Source organism: Schistocerca piceifrons, chromosome 1, assembly GCF_021461385.2.
Source record: "Schistocerca piceifrons isolate TAMUIC-IGC-003096 chromosome 1, iqSchPice1.1, whole genome shotgun sequence".
NCBI lineage: Eukaryota > Metazoa > Arthropoda > Insecta > Orthoptera > Acrididae > Schistocerca > Schistocerca piceifrons.
In genome coordinates this window covers 385,857,873-385,885,316 of record NC_060138.1, presented here as the reverse complement: position 1 = coordinate 385,885,316, position 27,444 = coordinate 385,857,873, and the positions used below count along the sequence as shown (strand labels likewise).

Sequence of the window (27,444 nt, the reverse complement as noted above, 5' to 3'; positions counted from 1 at the left end):
CATGGAATGTAATTATCATATGGTAGCAAAACGCTTTAGATATGCTAATGCATTAATGCGGAATACCTTTATGGTGAAAAAAATTAGTTCCAATTTTTACCACCAGATACAAACCTGACACTGTACGGCATCTTATCAATGCCTCAGGTGCTCGTATGAAACCAACTGTGTGTAAGTGGTGGTTAATAATAAAAACAACATTATGCCTTTCTCACTTGTTTGACCTTTTCTGCCCCTGTCCCATTTCTAATCCAGTACGTATGGAAAGATTTTTATATGTCTGTCTTGCATTTGCATTGCCAAATTTGCACCTGGTGACCAAAATTGGAATTAATTTTTTTCCAGCATAAATCGGTTCCACATTAATGCATTAGAATATCTACCAAGTTTTGCTGTCACACAGTAATTACAGTCCTCACTGGACCTCTGTGGGTAGTTGCACATCAATTATAATCACTTGATACTTTCACCTGTTGCCTATCAAAGTAATATGAGTTCCAAAAGCACCAAAGTGGAGTTTGTTAGTAAATATATTGGTAACAAGTGGGAAGAACTCCACACACTATGTAGAAGTGTCAATGTAAATGAGAGTACAGTGGGTTTCAAAGTGGAATTCACTTTATGTGCAACAACCCAAAAGTATATGTGAAGTGAAATATATAAAAAAAATTTCTCTCCGATTCACAAAACGGTTACTTTTTATCTGACATTCCGTATTATGACAAAAGGACAATGGAAAGTTTTATATTTCCTACTTTGCCATTTACATCTAAAATACTGTTTCATTTAGCACAAGCCCTGCAAGCACACACTGTTGATTCAGGCTGTCTCAAGTACCGTGACTGACTCTGTATGAACTTTCTCAGAAATTGTGTAAAATGGAAATGCTTACACCAGGGATAGTTACGCCACAGCAAAAGGATTTTCTAACTGATTTAAAAGAGAAGAAACTTCACCAGCATAAATTGAGTGGCTGTCAAGATTTTCAAATAATGTGTTTATTTTTCCATAACAAGAGCTCAGTGACAATGCCGAGTACATTCTTTGGTTCTCAGTCACAGCTGATTTCTGGTTATAGAAACAAACAGCCTGTTCAGTGTGAAAAAATGAACAGTTGTTCCCAAAGTACACATGGTTTATAGGAGGAGTGGCCAGAGCTGATCAGTACTGTTGCTGCTATGGATTCGCAAGGTGGTCATACAAATTGTTGGAAAAGCTATGCCTGTAGCTTATAACTGCTGCAGTTGTGAACAACTGCCTCCTTTACTTGTTTGGTGAGGAGAGTGGCGAAAAATAATGGACACGTCTTTTTTATAAGAGAAATCTCATCACTCTACTTGTGGATAATGTTAGGAACAGAAGTTCAAGAATGAGTGGAAGATTGTCATCTTCTGATCCTAAGGAAATTCTGAATGGGAAGATACATTTTGTATTTCCAAATCAAAAGAAATCATTGAAGGATTGTGTGATTTGTTGCAGAAGAAATGTGGGTGTATAAGATTAAGCCAGCACTTCATTTTGGAATTTGTTTCAAGAAGTCCCATGCAGAAAAAAATTAAAAAGAAAAGAACAAACAGTTATTATTACATAAAATTTCATGCGGTTAGCAGAAAAATAGAAGTGGAAAAGATTTTCTTTTATTCATTTCTATAGCCCCCGAAAAGTAATTTGAAAATTATTGTTCGTATCATGGTGGAGAAGTAGTTTTAGCATTGTCTTCATTGATTAGATCTTGCAGGTCTGTATTTTTAATAGATTTTACAAACTATTTAGTTTAATGCTTCTCATGTAGGTTTATGCTTAGAGTCATTGCAAACTGTGATTTTTGAACCCCCCGCCCTCCCCCCTCCCTTTTTTTTACTGCTGCGCTGTTTTTATATCACAAAACTGAAATAAAAATAAACACTTGGTTAAAATGGTTTTACTCATTAATACCCAGATGTTTTCTATGATTTCATTTGCTTCAAAGACTAATGTCGACTGTACTTAACAGTACAGCCAATTCTTCATAGTCCGTGTTCTTGGATGACACCTGGTACCCAAAAATAAGGTTAGGATCATTTGAGACAGAACACAAGTGTGGAGTGGAGGATAGTGGGTAAGAAATAGGCTACATCCTTTACAGAGAAACCACCCTGACATTCATCTTAACTGCTCTATGGAAACCATAAAAATCTGATCCTGGGTGACCATAATGGATCATTTGGTAACTGTCCGAAATAAGAGTACCAGTGGCTTAACAATTGTGCCACCTCACTTGGTTGAACATTCTGTACCATGTATCTACTAGTGGTTAAATTATATTCATCCACTTTTGTTAGATGCTGATGGTGGCAGCAAACAAACAGATGATGAATATGACCATTATCGTTTTTGTGATACCCGTGTCCAGTTGTGGACCATCATAAACTGTTATTTGTCACTCATTTCACATGTAGGTGACTGAAGAATTCTTTCATATTTTGGCATTTGGGACATATAATTTGTATCATGTCTAACAGCATCCACATCACGTAGACATCCTAATTCTCATGTTAGTTATATTGCCCTTGAAGAACCATATATTTAAATTCATCTTTTATATTTAAGCTTATCTTTCTTTTAGATTTTTGTAAACAATATATTTTATAATGTGTGAATAGAAATTTAAAAATTACTACTCCTTGTTTTACATACAGTGCTGTTGGTGCAGCTGCATTGAATGACTGCTTATATGTTTGTGGAGGCTATGATGGTGTTACTTCACTGAATACTGTGGAGTGTTATTCCCCAGACAAAGATGAGTGGACGATGGTGCCAAATATGATCAGACATCGCAGCGCTGGTGGTGTAGTTGCATTTGAGGGCTATATATATGCCCTTGGTGGTCATGATGGTCTCTCAATATTTGATTCGGTAAGCTATTATGAATCTGTATCTTTCCCTTTTCCGTTTCAAATTTGGTGTCTCCCTCATCATTCCTGCAGACTTCTGTTGAGGTATTTCTGTTCATCTCGCATTTTCAGTTGTCCCTATGTAAAATATGTGTGGAACAATGGCCAGTTTTTATCTTCAGAAAATGCAGTTCATAGTACAGCAAAGAGAAGAACTGAAAGTAAAAAGTAATAATCCTGTCTTTCAGAACAATAAATTTCTTACTGAATACAACTGAAATTTACTTGATATAATTAAAAGAAATAGGAAACAGTGGAAACTTTAAGATGGAATAACAGTAATATGGAATATATAGATTGAAACTTCCTGGCAGATTAAAACTGTGTGCCGGACCGAGACTCGAACTCGGGACCTTTGCCTTTCGCGGGCAAGTGCTCTACCAACTGAGCTACCCAAGCACGACTCTCACCCCGTCCTCACAGCTTTACTTCTGCCAGTACATCGTCTCCTACCTTCCAAACTTTACAGAAGCTCTCCTGCAAACCTTGCAGAAGTAGCACTCCTGAAAGAAAGGATATAGCAGAGACATGGCTTAGCCACAGCCTGGGGGATGTTTCCAGAATGAGATTTTCACTCTGCAGTGGAGTGTGCACTGATATGAAAGTTTGGAAGGTAGGAGATGATGTACTGGCAGAAGTAGAGCTGTGAGGACGGGTCGTGACTCGTGCTTGGGTAGCTCAGTTGGTAGAGCACTTGCCCGCGAAAGGCAAAGGTCCCGAGTTCGAGTCTCGGTCCGGCACACAGTTTCAATTTGCCAGGAAGTTTCATATCAGTGCACACTCCGCTGCAGAGTGAAAATCTCATTCTGGAATATATAGATTGCTACTCATCACATAGAGAAGGCTCTGAATCACAGACAGGCACAAAAAAGTCATTAGAAATATTTTCAGCTTCTGGACTAAGTTCTTCTCCAGAAGCAGAACTCTCACAAATCCATACAACAAAAACTTGCACGCAAATGGCCATTGTCACCTCGCAGTCAGGCCCAGTCGTAGTTAGGCCTCAGCATACAGTGACAGTGGCAATGAATAAAGAAGAATGTTGTCCAAAAGCTGAAAATATTTCTTGTCAGTCTCTCTCTCTCTCTCTCTCTCTTTATTTTTCTTTTCATTGTGCCTGCTTGTGACTAAGTGCCTCATCTACATGGTGAGTAGTATATTGTTGTTAAAAGACGTATGAGTATTACAATATCACTTCATTTACTCACCAAGTGACAGCAGAACACACACAAAATTGGCAAGCTTTCGGAGCCAGTGGCTCCTCCTCCATTCAGAAGGGTGGAAGGGGGAGGAAAGAGGGCTGAAGGAAAAGGATTGGAGTGGTCTAGAAAAAGGGGTAGATTTAGGGAAAGTTACCCAGAACCGCAGGTCAGGGAAGAGTTATCACATGGGAGGAGAAGGAAAGACTGATTGTTGGGGACTGCATCAGACAGATTTGAAAACCTGAGAGCTTAAAGATGGAAGACAGGGTAATATGCAGACAGAGAGTACTGCTTAAACATCATGCATGAGTTGATAAGAGTGAAAAGCTAACCGCATTGTATGTAACAGAGGGGGGAGGGGGGTGGTGAAAAATAGACAGGTACGACAACGAAAGATATAGAAAACTAAAATGGAGTGAAGCAAAGAGTAGTTACTGTGAAGAAAGGCTGAGATGGAGAAATTTACATAAATTATGGCCAGGTCTGCGGTGAGAACCAAAGACATGTTACAGTGCTAGTTCTACCTGTGGAGTTGTGAGAAACTGGTGTCTGGGGGGAAGAATCCAGATGGCACATATGACAAAACAGGCACCGAGGCCACAATTATCATGTTGTAAAGCATGCTCTGCAACAAGATATTGCGAGTTGCCAGTATACACTGTCTGCCTATGCCCATTAATCCTAATTGATAATCTGGTGGTAGTCACGTTAGGCCTTCTGTATCAGCATGACTACTATGTTTAAGCAGTAATCTCTGTTTGCATATTACCCTGTCTTCCACCTTTAAGCTCTCAGGTTTTGAAATCTCATCCGTTGTAGTCCCCAACAATTAGTTATTCGTTCTCATCCTGTGTGGTAAGTCTCCCCTGATATGCAGTTCTGGGTGACTGTCCTGAAATCTACCCCTTTTCCTATACCTCTCTGGTCCTTTTTCTTCACCCCTCTTCCTTTCCCTTCAACCCTTCTGTCGGGAGGAGGAGCCACTGGCTCTGAAAGCTTGCCAATTGCAACTGTCTTTTACGTATGTGTTCTGCCGCTGCTTGGTGAGTAGAATTTTATCTATCCATTTAAATTATTTTGTCAATAAGTCATTGTTTTTGTTGTAATATCACTTTGTTGTATGTTATGAACTTCCACTTCAATTAAATTTTGGCTTGAACACTAATAATGAAATAGTTTATTATCCTGCTTTGAAAGTATGTAATATATATTCAATGCCTTTTAGAATATTCTAAGTGTGTAAACTAAAAGAAGCATTTGTGAAGTTTCATTTTTCCTTGTGTATTTTACATACATCTGTTTCTTAATTACTAGTTTAAATGCTTAATTATGTGTTTTGGAATATGAAATTGAGTAAAATTGGTTCATCATTGTCAGTATGGACACATTTCATCATCATCAGCCATTTGACATTCCTCCTGCAATCCTTTTGATGCCTCGTGGTTTTCATCTGTATCCACATTACTCCTACATTTTCCTCTTAATATGATCTACCCATCTATCATTTGGTGATTATCTCAGTTCTCTCTTATTCATGGGAATGCAGCGAAGATCCTTCTTCATCTGTCTACCACCTGTTTGTATGGCTGGATGACCTGCCACCTCTATTATGATTCTGAATTACATCTTCTTCTCCAGTCTATCCTTTGATTTGTTTGTCTGTTTTCTTGTCTCTGCTACTAATTCTTGATCACCTTCTCTCTGTTCCTCACTGAAAAACCCTCAGTCTTGCAATGGTTTTGGCATTGAAAATTAGTGTGTTATGGCGGTATGTCAAAAGTGGCAATATTTACTCTTTTGAAAGCTCTATTTAGTTTCTCAAAAGCACTCCAGGTTATTTTTACTCTCCTGTTTATTTTATATCATCATGAAAATAAATAGAAATATTGGGCCTATTCATACATTAGTATTGGTCAATTCAAAATAAGTTATCCCAAATTCTGAATCAGCTGAAAACAAGAAATCTTTGCAAACTAACTGTAGACATTGAATGTGTAAATTTGGAAACTTCAGTTAATAACTATTCAGAAACAACTGTGTTCCATCATTTTTGTGGATATGGACCTGGTGCATCACTATATCTTCATCCAGTATTTTGGCTGAGAACCTTTCATTCATGTCAAGGTGGTTTGTCTAATGGCCCCTACAGACAGCACAGTTTATGAAAACTGAAAACTGATATTGTGCTGACATCAGATTGATTGCCCAGAAGTTATTTTTTCATCATTAGTGTATTGTTTCTTAGCCTCAAATCAAACAATGGAAAATCCAGGCTGGACTGTTACAATATTATGAGAAGGAAGGTCGCTACTCACCGTATAGCGGAGATGCTGAGTTGCAGATAGGCACAACAAAAAGATTTCACAATTAAAGCTTTCAGCCATTGGCCTTGGTAAACAACACACACACACACACACACACACACACACACTTTTCTCTCTCTCTCTCTCTCTCTCTCTTTCTCTCGCATATGCAACTCGCACACACGACTGCAGTCTCAGGTAACTGACACCGTGTGTGTGTGTGTGTGTGTGTGTGTGTGTGTCTGTCTGTCTCTATTGTTGATGAAGGCCAATGGCCAAACGCTTTAATTCTGAAAGCTGTTTTGTTGTGCCTATCTGCGACTCAGCATCTGCACTGTATGATGAGTAGCAACTTTCCTTCTCATAATTTAGTTTCTTAGTCTTACATGCTTGAATTAAAACAGGCTACAATAATACGCTTTAGTTTTTGTTAGCTACATTGATGATGAAATGTATCATCTTTGTCGTTCGGCTAAACATGTCATAAATTTATTAAAAGTGTTAAATTCTTTCATTGCACCAGTGTAAGCTAATTTCATATGATACCTGTGTTATTTCACAAACAAATTTTTCTTGCATTTATGCCTTGAAGTGAGTTTTAGGTAGATTGGGAAGTAAGTTCTCACTTTTTTATGATTCTTTTTGTATGAAGTTGCAATGTTTCCTCTCCCCCTCCTCCCCCTTCTTCCTCCAGTGTCTCTAAACTTGCTGTAAGATCCATTTTTCAGTCAATATTCTACAGAGTTTTTAGCTTCATTTTGTGCCTGTTATGATACAGGGGACTGACCTGTTCCCAAAGGCTATTCCTGTTCATTGACTTATTTAAGCAAAATGAGAGGAACTATAAAAGTTTGCAAAATATGCACATGACAAGAACGTGTCAACTAGTGGCTCATGCAGTAGTGGGTAGGAGGAAGCAAAAGGCAAAGCTGTTTACCTGCCCTTGCCTCACTGCACGTAGGCATTCTTTTGAGGCACTGGCACTATGTGTGCAAAGACCAACAGAGAGAAGTGGCGAAAAGTTGGGCCAATAAATTTTGTCAAGAGGTCCAACCATCCTGACCATCTGCTATCAGAACCCCCAATTATTTTGTCAGTTGACAAGTTTATGCATGGCACAGCAATGGGACCTTACACCTTGGTCTATCATCTGGGCTCCGAGGTCACACTTGGACCATTCCACAGGGTGTATATGACCCGGGAAATCCAGGAGAAACCCGGGAATTTTTTCATCTGGGGGAAAACCGGGAAAAACCTGGGAATTTTTCAGAATTCCGGGAATTTTTCATTGTTTTAGCTTTCAGTTAAATTTCTTTAATTTTGGCTGCAGAATTGATTCTCTAGCAAAGAATGTTATTGTATCCTGCTGCTGGAGAATGATACTGCAGCAATAAATTATAAACGGGAGGGGAAAAAAATAAAACTTTAATGACAAAGGAAATGTGCAATTTACAACAACAAAAAACCGTGCACGCACAAGCGTTTGCAAATAGCAAAAATATGTCAAAGGCCGTAGGGCGCAGACTGCAATTCTTCGTAACAGTAAACTGCATGCTATGAGCATGACGTCACAACTGTTCACATTAGGTTCGTTTGACCAATTGCCAGCGGTCTGTTGCGCATGCGCATTTGACTCGCGTATAAGCAGTACCTTCTCCCGCTACTTGAAGTTTGGCTGTTAGCTGTATCGGTAGCAGCAGCAAGCAGCCAGATGCAAACGAGAAAAATTTTTCTCGCGCGCCCTAGCTGCCAGATTCACGCTTGCACAGAGTTGTAGTGGGGAGGGGGTTAACCTCCACATGACATGTGTTTACGTTAAGTGATTTTGCTGTTTCTCTTCGTGTACAGCTCCCAAGTCAAATGAAAACAAAACAGATTTATGTGGCTGGGAGCTATCAAGTGAATTAAAATACATTCACATAATTACGGAGGGCAGAAATATATTATTAATTTCAGTTTTCTGATTTTATTTTATTTCCAAGTTGGTAGCAGTCAAGCATTAATCGCCTTGCAAAACAGTGAAGTTATTTTTGCAAGTTTGCTTAAGAAATTTAGCTTTATTAATCTTTCTGCTGAGGCAATCATTTTATTTGAAATGAAGTGTTTCATTCTACAGTATTGGATAGTTCCAACTTTTCACTGAATTTCAAGTGCACGTTATCATCTTCTGCCATCTATGGCATTATGCCATAATAAAGAACCAAAAATGAGATCGTAGAGTACTGGTACTCCAAGAAAATTTACATCCCAAAAACCACCCTGAAAAGCTTAATATCAGATGGGACCTACTTCATTGTGAGTCTGGAAAAAGCCAATTCGCACTTCAAGCCAAATTATGCATTTTAGTATGGTTTAAGAAATTCCGGTGCTCTTTGGAGTACCCTCTGATGCCCTGTTTCTTTTCTGGTGTAATGTAAGCTCTTTTAGTGCTTTACACAAATGAACATATGGGCTTCCTACACCACTGTAGTTGCACACACACAATAATGCCTGTTTTCTGGTGCTCTCTGGAAACGTAAATCGAACCTATTTCTAACGGTCTTCGGATAGTATTGCGAACGGTGGTTATAAAAGCGTTACTTTCAAAGTAAATTTCTTTTTACGCAAGATGAATTATGTTACGTGTGAGAAAGTGGGATGGATATCTAAATCACGAGCGTTCGAAACTGAACAGTTTGAGGACCAGCCATTTGCAAGAATTTCGAGCCAAGACATTTATGCCATAATTTTAAATTTACTGGCACATTTGTGTGATATATATTAAAATATAACACATGCAAAAAAGATCAATATTACATGTGAAAGTGTGTAAATCTTAGAGACATAGTATTATATGTGAAAGCTTAGCTTTTCTTGTAGATATACGGTACTGTGTACATTAATTTAAACCGTTAACTTTTCCTCTTGCGTGTCCGCACTATGTAACCAGTGATCTTGCTATTGGCTGACTATAACACGTGTCCTATGCTCTGAATAGCTGCTGCCATCGGCTGACGAGATCTCGTGGCTTGACATATGACTCGCTTGCAAAAGGACATCGCAACCTTGGTTTCAACGCTCCGCAAAGTAACGCGCTGTGTTTGGTGCAATTCGAATTTATACTTTCGTAATACGAAAATATGGAACGTATATGTTGCTGCAAATCAAAGGTCTTTCCAACACTTCTCTCCTTTTTTTTAAATTAAAAGTCTCTCCAAAACTTCTCTGCCCGTCTCTTTTTTTTCCCCCCCCCCAGATGGGGTGAACGGCTGTTGAGGTAAAACAGTCTCTAGTGGGCAACCTCTGGGGCACCTGTCGTCTCTCAGGTTTGCTCAGGCATGCAGGGCTCTGCCTGGGTCAATGGTTGTTTCCCTAGCAGAAGTGTTATGACAATTTGAATCTTGTACCACGGAAAAAATTTGTTGAATAGATATTAATGTCAGTACCATTGAGAGACAGCTGAGATCATTAAAATTGAACACAGCTTCAGAGCCCGATGGAATCCCTATCAGATTCTACTGAATTTGTAGCTTAATTAACCCCTCTTTTAACTATAAGGGGCAGTCAAATGAAAATGAGACAGACAGGAAAAATAAATAAATAAGTATATTGTTTATTATTTCAAAAGTAATCACCGTAACTGTCAATACATATATCGCACTTGAGACGAGTCAGTGCCTTCGGGGAAAACTAGTGCTTACCTGTGCAACAATGATTGTATCCAGGTGTGTGCCTCTTCATCCGAAGCAGATTGATGGCCACTAACGACTTTCTTCAGGGCTCCAGAAACATGGAAGTCACATGGGGAGAGATTGGAGTTTTATGGAATATGTGTAAGGACTTCCCATTGAAACTTCTGCAGTGTAGTCCAAACAACCTTCCCCTCAGGGACTCATAAATCATGTGCTGATGACAGACTTGGTGACCCTAGGGTTCCTGAGCTGTTGACTGGTAAGCACCGTCAGCTCGCTCTCTCCATAACCTCTGGGCATGATTTAGTGATCACCGTGCGGTGCACGGTGGAATGCTGTGTGTTTTAGAGAATGGGGGTCTTGGCTTCACCGCCTGGACCGTGAGGAAGGTGCAAACCTCTATAAAAAAAAAAAACCACAACCTCAAGATGTGCTACGTGCTGATGGGGTGAACGGCTGTTGAGGTAAAACAGTCTCTAGTGGGCAACCTCTGGGGCACCTGTCGTCTCTCAGGTTTGCTCAGGCATGCAGGGCTCTGCCTGGGTCAATGGTTGTTTCCCTAGCATCTCGTGGGATCCCTCTGTAACGGTTTCATTGAACTACTACTGATGGGACGCGTGTACCATCAGGTCGTAACTACATCCACTCATCAAAGAGAGCTTGGTTGGCCAGTCCTCCTGAAAAGAAATCTTAGAATAATAGTAACAGCATTAGTGTGCCATGACACTTTCATTGTAATCAAGCAAACAGAGGGAACATTTGAGAAGATACTCCTTTCTTTATTCACGAGGCATTGGAAGATATTTCTGGGCCTCTGAATAAAAAGTGTCAAATGACTTCATAATGGGCCATATCTAATTGAAACTGCTAATTCAGTCAAAATAGCTAAGGTCTTGGGATGTAAGGCCTTACTCGACTATCCAGTCAAGTCTGAGTTGCATAACACCCTTAACTTTAGTAGGGGTGTGGTTACCTGCTCCGATCTAGTGGAGAAGGACCTCGCGGAGTTACATAAAGAATGGATGGGTGTCATGGAAAAGCAGAACTATATGAGGAGAGTCAATGGTAAATTGGAAAAGTCGGCAGCATTTATTCTAATGTTTAGTACCCTGGAATTACCTGTACATATCTTTGCAGGTTATATCTGTCTTAAGGTTCACCCATTTGTCCATAACTCAGTGTGATGCCACAGATGTCAAAGATTTGGCCATACCACTATGGGATTTAATGGTAGGGCTACGTGTGGCAATTGTGAAGGCTCAGCTCCTGAATCAGGCAATCCTTGTACGCTTCCTCCTAAATGTGTAAACTGCTCTGGGGATAACCCAGTGTGAAGCAGAAAGTGTGGGGTTTACAATGAGGAAAGGAAAATTCAGGAGTTGAAAGTCAAGAGACGCATACCCTAAGTTGAAGCTAAAAAAGCTTTCAAAGCTATGCAACTGCCGGTTTTTGCAACTTCTCTTGCAACAGCCCTTAAGACATCAATTGCTAAGTGTGAGCCTCCACACAAACTCCCAGATCACAGATTCAAGTACGAGCACATGCACTTGTCAGTGTACCTGTGCGGGAACACTACATTTAAAGCTGAAGCCATTCAGAAGCTGTCAGCAGTGGGCTTACCACCTAAGCCACATGCTACTACTCACCATCTGAAGTCAACTAAGCTGTCCCCGCAACCCAGACAACCACCTCCTCCCATCAGTAAAGAGAAACATCATTCGACAGTAGTTCCAAGTCCAAGAAAGCGGTAGTTAATCCTTCGGATTGGCTAGCTCTCTTACTCTCTGATGGGGACTATGCTCTTGAGGGTATAGTCTTACAATCGGAGGAATCAAAGAGGAGGGAACCGGCTAATGTTCCCACTGACGTCCCCGGTAAATCACCACCTCCAAGGGTAGAAATAAAAGAGCAAGCATTGCTAAACAATGGCTTCCACAGGGTTTTCTGTGTTACAGTGAAATTTGAATGGATATCGCTCACATTTGGAAGGAGAAACTGTTCTGCATCTGCTTACAAGAAACACATTTTAAAGTCACCGACACATGCATTATGAGGTTACCACCCATACAGGAAGGACGAAACTACTGGAGACAAGGTTAAAGATGGAGTGGCTGTTTTCGTTGATGACAGATGCCACTCTCCTCCTGTCCCTCTTACCATGACCATGCAAGCAATTGGCATGAAAGTTCTCACGCCCTTTAATATCACAGTGTATTCTTTGTACGTTCCCCCTAATGATGCTTTGGATGCAGACACACTGGCAAAAGTCTTCTGTGTACTCCCACTCCCATTCCTCCTTGTGGGGGACTTCAATGCACACAATGTGCTGTGGGACTCAGCGACCACTTGCTCCAAGGGTCAGATGATTGAGTGACTCGACCATTCTGAGAATATCTACCTTCTGAACTCAAGTCAGATAATGCACTTCTCCACAGCTACAGGGTCTTTTTCAGCCATTGACCTTTGTTTTTGTTCTCCAGCTATTGCAGACTCAGTACAGTGGGAAGTAGCTAGAGACTTACCTTCTAGTGATCACTTCATAGTGTGAATCCGTCTGCCAACTAGGACCGTGGCAGACAGGAGACCATGCTGATGGATGGTACAAATGGCAAATTGGTTACAGTACAATTGACAGGCCATTTTTAAACAAAAGGATTGTGCACAGGAGACGGTGGCCCATATCACTTGTGACATCCAATGGGCTGCCGCATAGTCCATCTGCCAGTCTAGTAACCACCTTGGTGCACAAGCCCTCAGGGACTCAGCATTAATTTGCTGGATACTGGCTTGGTGACCCCGGGGTTCCTGAGCTGGGGACTGGTAAGCACTGCCAGTCCCCTGTCAGCATGATCTCTGGGTATGCTTCAGCGACCACCACACAGCGCGGTGGTGGAATGTGTGTCTCAGGGTGTGGGGATCCTGGCTTGATCACCCGGATCGCGAGGACAAGATAAACCTCTATAAAAAAAACCTCAATCTCAAGGTGTGCTGCACGCTGATGGGATGCATGGCTGTGAGGTGGAACAGTCGTTAGCGAGCAACCTCTGGGGAACCTGCCGTACCTCAGTTGTATATGGCTTACTCAGGCATGTGGGGCTCTGAGTGGACCCTTACTTTGCTAGCTGCTTGTGAGACTGAGATGGAACCCTCGAAATCATCATCTTCTCCTTCCAGCGGGAAGGGTGTACCGCCTTGGAGTACTCACACCCATTCATCCAAAAGAATGAGAGAGGCTAGTCCTTTTCATAATAACACTACTTTGGACTGCAGTAACAGGGTTCATAGAGTTGTAAATAACTATGTGTTTCTGGTGATGAAGAGGAAAGAGGGGACATTTGAAAAAGTGTCCCCCTTTTATATCCATAAGGGTTTGGAAACCTTGCTGGAACATTAAAATCCGTAAAACAATTGCATAATGGCTCATTGTTGGTCAAAACTAACAGGTCAAAGCAGGTAGATCATCTTAAGAAATTGCAGAAACTGGGTGATTTGATTTGATTTTGACAGGGAAGCTAAAACATCTTAGGTCTAATCCGCCACTGCCCGCACCAAAACCGAGTTTATTGTGCAGCATCACTCCCTGTATATCTAGTAAAGCCAACCAATGTCCATAAATAGTGCAAGGAGTCCCTTTACCAGTTTTTTGTTAGACACAATTTCTTCAGGTCCTTGTCTCGAAGATTCTGTATCTTTTGCTCTCCAATGCCATGTGTCCGAATATTTGGTGTGATGTACTTTCTTCACCCTCATCACAATTCCTACATTGAGGGTCATATTCCATTATACTCATTGTGTGTAGGTGTTTTTTGAAAGTCCCATGGCTGGTCATCAGACCAGTCATGAGTTCTATCTCTTTCCTGTTCAATACCAGGATTACAGAGCTTCTTTTCAAGCATGGCTTGGGTGTCATTACCTTACCATGTTTTTGTTATGGACCTTGGTCCAATACTCTGCATGCTGTTTCCTGAGCCAGTTCCGTACTTCTGGTTTGATAATAGCCTTGGTGATTGTCAGGACAGGTTCCGGTCCAGTAAATGGAGTCGTTGCCCCCATCCTGACAAATCTGTCGGCTTGTTCATTGTCACAGCTCCCCGAGTGGCCAGGGACCCACACTAGGTTTGCCCTAGTGCTTCCCCCTAGCTTCACCAGAGCCCTGTGGCATTCTCCAACATTCTTAGATCTCTTTGCAGGAGCTGCCAGTGATTTCAGGGCTGCCTGGCTGTCTCAATAGGTGTAGATGCTATGGTCCTTGTAGCACCTACACATATTCTCCTCCACACATGCTCTGTTTGTGGTAATTTCAGTTTGGAATACCGAGCCTTTGTGTGATTTCGAGCCATTGGTGAACCAAACAGTGTCACCCGTACGGTGTCGAACTGTTTTTTCCCACTGCTCCCTGCTTCCAATTATTATATTGTAAGGCTTGTTGAAGCAGTTGGGAGTTATTATATAGTTGGCCGGCATTTCCCCAGCCATTCCTATATTTACCTCACTCACTGTCTTAGTGTGTGATTCTGGATATCCCAAAGAGATCCAGTTTTTCCAGTTTTAATTCTGTATGACCCAGAGGTGTAGTGGAGGCATGTCCAGCATAGCATCCATTCCAGCATTTGGTGTGCTGCTAATTCCACCTGTTACGGCTAAGCGGGCCAGTCTCTGCACCTTAGCAAGCTCCTTAGCTGCAACCCACTGTTCTACCTTCGTCCAACACACTACGGCCCCATAGGAAAGCCTACGTGTAACCACTGTGGTGTATATCCAGTGCGTACCTGTGGGGCTTAGGCCCCAGTTTTTACCACAAGCCCTTCTGGTACTCACTAGAGTACTTTTCACCTTGGAGCAGACTCTCTTAATGTGAGGGGTCCATGTTAGTTTCTCATCTAAGGTTACTCCTAGATATTTCACTATCCCCTTCACAGGTAGAGTTCCATTGAAGAGCATTAGATTCCAACTTGAGTGTTGGATATGCCTCTTCGTGAATGGCACCACAGCAGTCTTCTTAGGATTAACTCTCAGATCCTGTTTACTGCCCCAGTCTTGCACAATGTCCAATCCTCATTGTGCCATATTTCTAACTGTGTCTGACAAGGTCATGTGCGTATCCTTTTCAGAAGCATTGTCTGGGATTTAGTTCCTCAATAAGTTCGTTCACCACTAGATTCACAATAAAGGCAACAGAACTACTCCTTTGGGCATCCTTTAGTGGTGTTAATGGTAGCCTCTACCTTCCTTCCACTAAGTATGCCTTGGTCCACCTACATATAGTGGTCCCTATCATGTACCTCTGCTGCCCTTACCATGGAATTGAAAGTCGTGTTACTGAAGGCCCGCTTGGTATTCAGGAAGATGCAGAGGGCTATTTCTTGGAAGTGAAGTGCTTTCTCCACCCTCCCAATGAGTTGATGGAGAGCTGTCTCACATGATTTACCTGGTTGATATGCATGTTGGTTTGAATGTCGAGGGGCCCTAATTAGCCTCCTCTCCCCAACGTATACATTAACCAGTATTTACCAATGTTTTTAGAATGGAGGAGGACAGACTGATTGGTCTCATATCCTTGGCCTTGGTATGATCAGTTCTCCCTGGCTTTGGAATGAAGGCAACCTCCACTGCCCTCCAAGCATTGGGAATGATTCATACTGCTAGGATAACCCTGAATAACCTGCATAAGACTCTTATGAGATTCTCTCCTGCCTGTTGCAGGAGAGCTGGATAGAGTCCATCTGGGCCAGGTGATTTGAACGGTTGGAATGTTCCCACCATCCATTGGCTTTTATTGAAGTCCACACACTCCTTGGCCGACTCCCAATTCTCTCTTCAAGTGCCTGAGAACCATTCTGTCTCCAGGATCACATTCTGGTCTTTGTTGTCTGGTAGAGAGTATTGGTAAAAGTGAGTTTTGAGGAGCAGTTCCAGCATCTCATGTGCTGTCTTTGTATTTATCCCATCCTCCTTCCTCAACGTGCCTCCTAGATTGGTTGATACTCCAGTGAGGATTCTGTGAAATCTGGCTTGAGCAGCCATGCTCTCCAGTTCCTCACAGAGTGCCTTCCGGGATGCCTCTTTTGCGTGTGTGATTGCAAGGTTGTAGTTGACAATGGCCTCACAATATTTTGCCCATTGTCCTTTATGTCTCGCAAGGTTAAACAGTCTTCATACTTGTTTTCTTTGCGTTTTCAAGTTATTATTCCTCCTGTTTGTGCACTTCTTGGTGATTGTGCAGTTGTCCTGATATAAGGTCTCTATGGCAGAGATAACAGCCTCTGCTACTTTCTCAAACTCTACTGGATTCCTTATTGAGGTTTTAATTTCCGATAAGCCCAAGTCAAGGCCCCTCCTATATGCCTCCCAGTTTGTTTTCCTGGGATTCCTATAGGTCATGGTATGTCTGATTCCTATTTCAACCTTGAATTTGATGTACATGTGGTCCAGTGAGAATGGCTCTAATGCCACGTGGCATTGTTTGACATAGCTGCCCATCGTCATTGAACCAAAGGCTATGTCAGTTACAACTTCCCTTCTGCTATTCCTGAATGTAAGTTCATTGCCCCTATTCAGGACTTCCAAGTTGTTAGCTAAAAGAAATTCAAGAACATACTCACCTCTACTGTTGGTGTTCTTGCTGCTCCACACTGGGTTGTGTGCATTGGCGTCACATCCCATCAACAGTTGGTCACCTTGCCGATGGCAAGCTTCTACCAGTCTCCTTACCTCCAAGGAGGAGGAAAGCTGTCCTCGTAAGAAAGATATGCGAGGTCAAATCAATTTCCCTCACGATACCTTTCTCACATTGCTGAATTCTAATGTTCACTAGGTCCCTGGAGCAGAAATCCATCATTGGCATAAAAGAAATTCCATTTCTTACATAGATGCGTGTTCTGGAGTTTCTAGATTTCTAGTGTAAATCAGCTTACCTCCAGTGCCACAGAGGCCCGATACACCCCTTTATATAATTAGAGTTCTTGTATCAGGGCCACATCCACTTTCTGCCTCCCCAGGCAACGTCTCAGGGCAGCAGAGGCCCCTTTACTGTGCTGCAGATTAATCTGCAGCACCTCCAGTCTCCGTCTTTCTGCCATCATTGCCTTTGAGGTCTTTGATAACCTTGACAGTGACCTGCAAGAACCCTAGAAACAATATCAGGTCTTGCTCTTGCATCGCCTTCAGTGACTTCTCTCTGACCTCCACCACCAGGGTTTGTCCTACTCGTACAACCTTCTGGTTGATCACTCTCCAGTCTTCTGTTGAGATGTTTGGGTTCTGGGCCCCTATTTTATCGAACAGAGTCTGAGGGGAGACATAATTAAGGATCCATATTGGTACCTTTGTGTCTTAAGAAGCTCCGCTGCCGTCTTGACCAGCAGCTTCACATCCTTCCACGAGGATATCATCGGCACCTTGTCCTTAAGCCATTCCACTGTGTGCACCCCCCACCCCCCACCCCCACCCCCACCCCCACCCCTGAAGACACTGCCTGAAGATCTTATTGCGGGATCCCTTCGACTTAATTTTCGGCCTTACATTCCAAAACCTATATGGTGCTATAAATGCCAGCGTTTCGGCCATACAACCATCAGTTGTGAAGGTGAAGCCATCAGTGGGAACTGTAGAAAAGCCACTCATGACACTGGGACTGACTGCCTGTCTCCGGCAATCTGCAACAACTGCTCTGGGAACCATCCAATCTGGAACCGAGACTGCCTTGGTTTTGCTGAAGAACGCAAAATACACGAGATAAAAGTGACCAAGCAGATCCCCTATTCCAAAGCCAAAAAAGACTCTAAGGAGACAAAACCCTGTCTTTGCCACCTCATACTCTTCTGTGGTGCAAAACCCTATTCCCAAGGCAGACACTGAGACACAGACAGTGCCTAGTGTGCTTGTATCCACCACAAGCACCTGTACTTGCACGTGTACATGTAAGGGAAAAAGAGTAAGGACAAAGCAATCCAGGCAGCTGCACCAGGAAAGACTAACAACAGTTCCGTAGTGAGCATTCAGAAGGTACAAGAAAAGCAGAGTGCCTCTCAATGCTCCCTTTTCCTTCCATCCTCGAAGGGACTGGGTGCAGGAAAAGGCTCACGACATTCGGGTCAAAGCTCTACCGAGTGCCGTCAGACATCGTTCTTTACCGTGTGACTGATGAGGAGGATATCATGGAGTTGGATGCCTTGGATACAGGCAGCCCCTCCCATCCCCCTTGCTCATCAAGTGCGTCACCTCCCCGGTGCAAAGGTAGGAGTAAATTAAAACCGCACCAATGACATGGCTTCCATACTACAGTGGAACATAAATTGGTTCAAGACTCATGTGGAGAAACTGAAACTCCTAGCACAAGCATACCCCTTGTGCTTTTGCTTGCAAGAAATACATTTTAAAGATACAGATGTCCCTGTGCTGCAGGGATATATGCTATACTGCAAGGATGACCTATCAGGGGAAAGGGCCAAAAAGGTGTCACAGTGTTTGTCACTAATGCACACCATTTCTCTGTTCTCCTCTTGGCTATTGACCTGCAAGCAGTTGCAGTTCAAATTCATAGTGTCAAAGAATCACTGTTTGCTCACTGTATTTACCTCCGCAAGATGCAGTAGACTCTGAGGCTCTCATGGATCTTATCACACAACTCCCGTGACCATTCCTCCTCCAGGGAGACTTCAATGCCCATCATGTCCTGTGGGGCTCGGCTCGACCAACACTTGCCTTTGGGGTTAGGTTTTGGAGGGCCTCATGACGTCTCATGAGCTGTACATCCTCAACACGGGTACTCACACACATTTCTCCACTGCTACTGGGTCATTCTCAGCCATCGGCCTCTCTTTTTGTTCTCCCGCCTTCACTGACTGTTCAGTGGGAGGTCATTGACGACCTTCGTTCCAGTGATCACTTCCCAGTCTGCCTTAATCTACTAAATGGCTCACCACCTGAAGTTAAGCCACCAAAATAGATGGATGGTCAGCAGGGCTAACTGGGCGCGTTTCAGCCAGCTGGCTGTGTTCAAACACTGCGACAGCATCCAAGGGTGGCTGAGCCACATCATATGAGTGATCCATCGTGCCGCTGACCTCTCCATCCCACAGTCCTCAGATCATCTTAGGAGGCGACCAGTACCTTGGTGGACAGATGAGTGCCGTTCCACGACCTGGGGAGAGGTGTTCGGCTCTTCAAGGTTTTAAATATCAACTGACAGCAGTCAACCTTAGGGCCTTTCAAGTCACGAGGGCCAAGGCTTGACGCATCATTAGGGAGAGTAAGAAAGGTCATGGCAAGCGTTCCTGGACTCCGTCAATTGTTCCTCTTCTTCTATAAAAGTATGGGAAGCCATCCGGAGGATCTGCAGTAAATGCAGCCATTTACTGATAGTAGCAGTGCTGAAACGGAGGTGCCACGAAACAACACCCAGGGACATTGCTCAGACATTGGCAGAATATTTTGCACAAATTACTGCCAATGGAAGCCAGGCTCCGGTGTTTCGTCGCTATTGTACGACTGTAGAGAGGGAAAAGTTGGACTTCAGGTCCAACCGTTCTGAGGCCTACAACTCTCCCTTTCTCCATGTGGGAGCTTGAATCAGCACTGAATGAGATTCGTGACACTGCACCCAGTCATGACTAAATCCGGTAGTGCATGCTTCAACATTTGCCAGCAGCATCAAAGGAAATCCTCCTCGAATGTTTTAATCTAATATGGCAGACAGGGAACTTCTCCAACTCGTAAAGGGAGGCAGTTCTGATCCCTCTCCTCAAATCAGGGAAGAACTGCATCTCTCCCAGTAGTTATCAGAGTATTGCCTTACGAGCTGTGTAGGAAAGACCCTGGAGCGAATGGTTAACCATTTTTTGGTCTGGTTGTTAGAGACCAGGCAACTCCTTAGCCACTGTCACTGTGGATTCCCAAGATTTCGGTCCACTATCAACAATCTGACCCTCCTAGAGGCTTTCCTCCACAGGCATCACTGTATCAGCATATTCTTTGATAAAAGTACGGCATACAATACTACTTGGAGACGCTATATTCTGGCACAACTGCATCAATTTGGCTTTCGTGGCCACCTCCCCTTCTTCATACAGTCTTTCCTGTCTCAGTGGTTTTTAGGTCCCTAGTTGGTGACATGCCGTCTGATCGATTTGAGCAGGAGAATGGTGTTCCTCAGGGCAGTGTTTTAAGTGTTACCCTCTTTACCATAGCCATCATCATATCACATCTACAATAAGGAGTCCTGTACAGTGCTCTTTATTTGTAGACACTTTTGCTGTTTTCTGTTCCTCCTCCAGTGTTGCAATAGCAAGTTGTCAGTTGCAACTTCCAGTGTGGGCTGTGAAGATGGGTTTCAAGTTGTGTGTAGATAGTGGGTGGGTGTTCTTTTTAATCATTCTCATCATCTTTTTAATTTGCCTGCCTTGAATATGGGTTACACTATCCTACATTTTAGAGACATAGTGCGCTTTATGGGCCTCATTTTTGACTCCCGATTGTCGTGGTTACCACACCTGCGAGACCTGTAAGCCAGAACCCTGAAGGCACTGAACAACATCAAGTGCCTTTGCCACAGGTCTTTGTCAAGTGCCTTAGCCACAGGTTTTTGGGAGTAGACATGACACTTCTCCTTCAGTTTTATCAGGCTTTTATCATGGGGTTGCATGATGTATGGGTCAGCTAGGCTCTCGTACTTGCGGATCATTGATGCTGTCCATCTTGAGGGGATTCGGCTGGCCACAGGTGCTTATTGGACCAGTCCCATACCTAGCATCCATGCTGAGGCAGGAGAACTGCCACTTACCATCCAGCGCGAGCTTCTCATTGGTCATGTGTGGAAGTTTCTTGCAGCTCCAACTTCACACGCACACCATACTGTTGTTCGCCCACCTCTGGAACGTTTTTTTCCCCAACTGTCCACGAGCCACAATGCCATTTGGGATCAAAGTGCAGTGTGTGCTGGAACCACTCGGTGTGAAGCCTTTACGATCCCAAATCTGTTGTTTTAACCGTCTGCCACCCTGGTTCCTGGAAAGGCCCAGAGTGATTTTAGATTTGGTGCGGCACAGGAGAGAGAGCACTCCTGCTTCTGTTTTTAATGTGATGTGCTCTGATATTTTGTCTGAGTACCATGACAATGTAGCTGTTTTTATGGATAGGTCTAAGCAGGGTCTCTCTGTTGCTTGCTCTGTCATATTCCCAGATCGTGTCCTCAAGGTCAGACTGCCTCCAGGTGTTAGATTTCTTGCCTGCTGAGATTCCCTGAGTGCCCTTTACTCTCTCCAATGTTTGTACCCAGCAGATATAGTAACCCAGAATATGCAAGATGCCCTCCTACAACTACGACGACTGCTGGGTACCTGGACACATTGGAATTGCGGGAATGAAAGGCGGATCGAGCAGCCAAGGAGGCGTGCTGTGATCCTCTGGTATTTCAGTGTGCTATCACCTTGCTGTCGAGGTACAAAGTCATGTGTCAATGAGAAGACAAGTGGCTGGCAGTGACGAATAACAAGCTCTGTGTCATCAGGCCCACAACTTGACCGTGGAGTGCTTTCTTCCAGCCACGTCGGCAGGATGCGGTCCTTCGTACTCATCTTCGCATATGTCACAGCCCTGTGACCCAGGGATTCTTACACCAGCGAGAGGACCCTCCAACGTGTGGTGCTTGTGGCGTACAGATCACAGTGCGCCATATTTTATTGGACTGCATTTTATTTGCTGACCAGCAGACTGTGGCAGATTTGCCAGCAGATCTGCCGTCTATTTTGTGTAATGATCAAACAAATGTGTTTAGGATTTTAAAGTTTTGTGAATTGTCCAACAATTTTAACAAGATTTTAGGGAGATGGTCTTAATGTGTCAGAGAGTGGTTAGCTCACCCTAGTTTTTTGTAAGAGGTCAGCCAGCACATTTCCCTGTGCTTTTCTTTTCATTCTCCTGTGTTTTGTTTTCTCTTTTTTTTAATTTTTTGATTAGCGCTCTTCCCTGGTAATTGGTTTTAGTGCACGTGATACAGAGTGACTGTGTGGTCATTTCGAGGTCGTGCATGTACAACACCTTTAGTTCATCTCCACATTTGTTTGCTTTCATAAGTGTAAGGGTGCTGATGACCCGCCGTGGGGTGCCCATCAGATCCAAATACACACACACACTCCACTGCGCAAGTTTGGGAATCGATAAGATGGATTTCTGGCAAGGGTAGTACATGTCCCCTTACAGCCTTACCAAGTAATGGGGTCTTAGTGGACACACCAGGAGACATGGCTCAGCTTCTAGTGGAACACTTCTTTACTTTTACTACATCATTGAGATAAGCTCCTGCTTTTAAGGTGTTCCGTAGGACTACAGAAATGAGGAAGCTCAATTTCTTCTTGCATAATGAGAAAGTCTCCAACCTTCTGTTCACCATGTCAGCTTTGTCTGAAGCCAGAGACGCTGCTCCAGGACCTGATGAGTGAGATCCATTATGCCATGCTTCACCATCTTTGCCCCGCAGCAAAAGGACAGCTCCTCTCATGTTTCAATCAAATCTTGTTTGATGGACAATACCCCTTGATTTGGAAGGAGACAATATGAATTCCATTCTGGAAAGCAGACAAGGACACCCCTAACAATTACCGGAGTGTAGCCCTTACCAGTTGTATGAATACCGTATTTACTCGAATCTAAGCCGCACTCTGATCTAAGCCGCACCTGAAAAATGAGACTCGAAATAAAGGAAAAAAAATTTCCCGAATCTAAGCCGCACCTGAAATTTGAGACTCGAAATTCAAGGGGAGAGAAAAGTTTTAGGCCGCACGTCCAAATCGAATCAAAGTTGGGCCATTGTAATATGAGACACAATTTAGGTCGAATGAATGACGATACAGCTACAGTAGTTTGGTTCGAGTCGTAAGCTTAGCATGCGTCAGGCGCTCCGTCCGTATTTATACGGGTACCCTTCCTTTTTCACGTGCTTCGTCTGGTTTGAATCTATTGCTTATTTTGCTTCGATCTGATAAGTGCCGTTTTCTTTGTTATAGGTGTTTACGTCACTCTAAGCTGAAAATGCATTACTGTACTGTGTCATGCATTGTTTGTCGCATTCTGATAGTGCGTGTTTACGGACTGTCGCCGCTCGCGGCATAGCTTGCTTTTGTGCGCGCTACTGCCGCTAACAATAAAAAAAAAGAGAGAGGAATCGTCTCATTAGCGAAACAATGGCAAGAGACTGCTATTTGTTGTTACTTACACTGCTGCTTTCTTTGACAATGATCAACAAGAACCAAATAATAGGCTGCGTATGGTAGAACATGTTCTGAACGAGAGTTAGGTGAAAATTTTTCTCCGTTTGGAAATCTTTGCGGCCGCTTCTTTAGTACATCAAATTCTGCATAGAAATTAGTCATCTTAGATTTGAAAATCTAGTCAGTTGCCGTGCTTCATTTCTGACTGTGTCACTTAATACGAATATAAACATGATACGTATATTCTTCCGCGTTTGCTATTGTCTCACTCTAGTTTCGTAGTTAATTAGGCAGGCAGGATTTAAATGAGATTGCAGCAAACACGAAAGAAAACATGGCAAAATGTTTATATTCATATTATTCTTATGGTGAAGAGAATACTGCATGTGATTCACAATTCATAAAAGTTCCTATTAGCAACCACCTCTTGTCATAGGTAGGAAAAATTTCAGAACGTAGAGTTGGCCATATTGACAAACGTCCCAAACGGTCTTGCCAGTCGGATTTTCGTAGTACATTGAAATTCTGCTACATTCGAAGATTAACAATACGGAGTTTGTATTTACTTCGTTGGATAATGTATGAAAATGCAGTGGTCGAAACTCGGGGCGGAGAAAAAAAAGGCTCGTCTTCCACCTTTTTTTAAAAAAAATCTATTTACTGACGCAGAGGTTTTGGCGCCAGTATTTATCATTGTGCCTACAAACCATGCCTGTGTAGCGCTACATATATTCGACGGCAGAAGTTAGTTGTGGCGGCACCTACCGACATTTTTCAGAACTTCCGCTTGCTTTGCACTCGATTCTAAGCCGCAGACGGCTTTTTGGATTTCAAAAACCGGAAAAAAAGTGCGGCTTAGATTCGAGTAAATACGGTAAGACCCATAAAAACATAGTCAACCACCACTTCATGTGCCTGCTCGAATCCCAAGTTCACCTGAGCCGCTCCCAGTGCGGTTTTAGGTGCTACAGTTCCACCCTTGACAATTTAACTGTACTGGAGATAGCGATATGGGAGTCCTTCTTATGCCGAAACCATTTGGACTGTGTGTTTTTGGACCTCAAAAAAGCATGTGACTTCTTGGAGATACAACATCGTTCTTCAACTTCATGAATGAGGACTACATGGATGCTTGCCATTTCTTATCCAATCCTTTCTTGAGGACCAGTGTTTTCGATATCGCGTTGGCAATGCCATGTCTGACCTATTTTCAAGAGATTGGGGTCCCTCAAGGCAGTGTCCTCAGTGTCACATTGTTTGCCATAGCTATCAGTGGCATTTCCTCTGCAGTCAGGAGCCCTGTCAAATGCTCTTTGTTTGTGGATGACTTCGCAATTTTCTACACTTCCTCTGATTTTATGATGATGGCAAGGCAGCTACAGCTGACCATTAGGAGGCTGGAAACCTGGGCCAGGACAACTGGTTTTCAGTTCTCACCCTAGAAGACTACATGCGCCAATTCTAACCATGCTTGTTGAAGTTTTAACCGACCAGCACTCACAATGGAGGACAATATTTTACATTTTCAAGATACTGTGCGCTTTTTGTGTTTATTATTTGACTCAAAATTAAATTGGCTCCCACATGAAAGACGTACGAACAAAGGGCTTCCAGTCATTGAATATTTTGAAATGCCTTCGTGAAAACACATGAGGAGCTGACAGGCCCGCCTCTTGCAGTTTTATAGGGCATTTGTTCAGTCATGTTTAGATTATGGCAGCATGGTTCATGGATCAGCCCGTCCTTCCTACTTCAAGGTGATAGATGCTGTCCACCATGAGGGCATTCGGATATCGACTGGAACTTTCGGACCAGCCCATTTCAGAGCCTGTGGGCAGAGGCTGGTGAACCACCACTCTGGATTCGGCGATATATCCTGTTGGCTTGATAGGTGCTGAAAATCTCTCTGTCGGCTCAGTCATTGACATTTAGTTCAATAGCCCAACCCATCGTTGAACGGCAGTTCAGGAATCAGCCCCTTGCAACCAAGCCATTTGGAATAGATGCTACAGACTGTCTCAAGCTTCTGGATCAATCAGGCATCAAAATACACAACCAGGGATGGAACGCGTTGCTGCCATGGTGTCTTCAGAGGCCCAAAGTGCTTTCAAGCTTGTACTCCAGAAAACTTGTACTCCAGATTTTATTTTTACAACTTCATTTTTGTCCATTTTAAGTACGTACCACAGTTTTATCTTTGTTTATACAACTGGGTCCCAGCAGGAAAATGTCCTCGGTTATTCTGCTGTTTTCCCTGTTAGGATTTTTAAAGTGTGTCTTCTGCAACAATTTACAAATTATGATGCGGAATTATATGGCATTCTGATGGCACTGGAGGGGGTTCACAGACATCACTGTACAGGGTTTTGTGTCTTGTCCCGACACGCTTAGTGCACTGCAAGCACTTCACCAAATGTATCCAGCTCATACACAACTCCTTACAGCAGCTCCAACATTGGCAAGAAGTGGTCTTTTGCTGGGTACCTGGCCACATTGGGACACAGGGCAACAATACGGCCGACAAAGCCGGCAAGGAAGCATGTTGGGATGGTGCTGTCCATCAGTGTCCCATCCTGTTGCACGCCATCATCTCATTTTCTGACATACACATTATGGGTCAGTGTGAGAATGAATGGTTGCAGGTGACAGAAAAGAAACTGCAGTCGCTCAAATTGACCACTGAGGCTTGGCGAACTTCATGAAAGCCTCACCGCTGGAAGGAAGTTCCACTTACCAGACTGTACATTGGGCATAGCCCTTTAACACGTGGCTTCCTCCTCCAGTGGGAGGATCTATGACTGTGAAATTTGTGGTGTGCAACTTTCAGTTCAGCATATTGTGACTATGTGTGTCCTATATACTGATATTAGGGCAGCCCTCAATCTCGATGGACATCTGCCCACCATCCCTGCACATGCTGATTCCAGTGTTACAAGACTGGTGAAATATTGTGAACTGTAAGGCCTCATCCCTAACTTGGTGGGGCAGGGAGGCTGACTTTAATGCATTATAAACTGCGCTGCATGTGGGGATGTCCTTCAACCCCAGTTATGAGATTAGCATGCTGACTTTTCGTCAGAGAGCCGGCCGGAGTGGCTGAGCGGTTCTAGGTGCTTCAGTCTGGAATTGCGCGACCGCTACGGTCGCAGGTTCAAATCCTGCCTTGGGCATGGATGTGTGTGATGTCCTTAGGTTAGTTATGTTTAAGTAGTTCTAAGTTCTAGGGGACTGATGACCTCAGATGTTAAGTCCCATAGTGCTCAGAGCCATTTTGAACCTTTTTTTTTCGTCAGAGTGCTGATGATCATGATGTGGAGTGTCCCTCACCTGAAATCATCATCATCATCATCATCATCATCATCATCATCATCATCCAAATAACCTTGGCAACATGTGGGTGGGCATTATCCTGCAACAGAACGATGTCGTCCATCAACATTCTTGAGCGTTTGGACTTGATGGCGTGCTTCAGTTTTTGAAAAGTGACCACGTACTGCTGTGCTTTAATTGTGGCACTGTGTGCCAGAAGATTAAGTAGCAGTGGACCCTTGCAGTCAAAGGAAAAAGTCATCACAAATTTCCCAGAGCTGTCAAAAGCAGCTTTGGATTTTTTCACTAGGTGTGAATCCTTGTGCTTCCATTTTTGGTGCTGATGCTTCCTTTTCAGATCACAATGATGAAAACATGTTTCATCTGCAATGACAATACGGGACAGAAAATGATATTCTTCATCATGATACCTTTCCAGGTGCTGCAGTGATGTCGACATTCTGTTCAATGTCTGCTCCTCCATCAATTTGTGGGGAACCTACTACACACAGATTTTCTGGAACTTCAGATGCTCTGTCATGATGGCATGAGCAGCATGAGACTGGTGCCTAATATGAGCCGAATGTCTTCCACTATCAACCAGTTCTGATCGCAGCATCCACTACAACAATTACAGAAGGGGTAATGACAAGATGAGCATGTCATGGCCAACTACCGTCTTTCAGTGACACCCAACCATTAGGAAATCACATATTCCACGCAAAAACATCCACTCAAGGCATACTATGTTCTCCATATACAGCAAATATTCAGGCAAGAATTTCACCTCCTGACATGTCTTCCACAGTTAAAAACTACAC

The 27,444-nt window shown here is 43.2% G+C and overlaps 1 protein-coding gene across 1 annotated transcript in view; it reads left to right on the top strand.

Moving 5' to 3' along the window:
• The window catches only part of LOC124786882 (kelch-like protein 18), a 161,046-nt gene that overhangs the window by 100,944 nt on the left and 32,658 nt on the right, over positions 1-27,444 (top strand). The window contains exon 8 of the mRNA XM_047254297.1: positions 2,679-2,895. Coding sequence (XP_047110253.1) covers positions 2,679-2,895 — 217 coding nt within the window. The remainder of the gene's footprint in view (positions 1-2,678; positions 2,896-27,444) is intronic.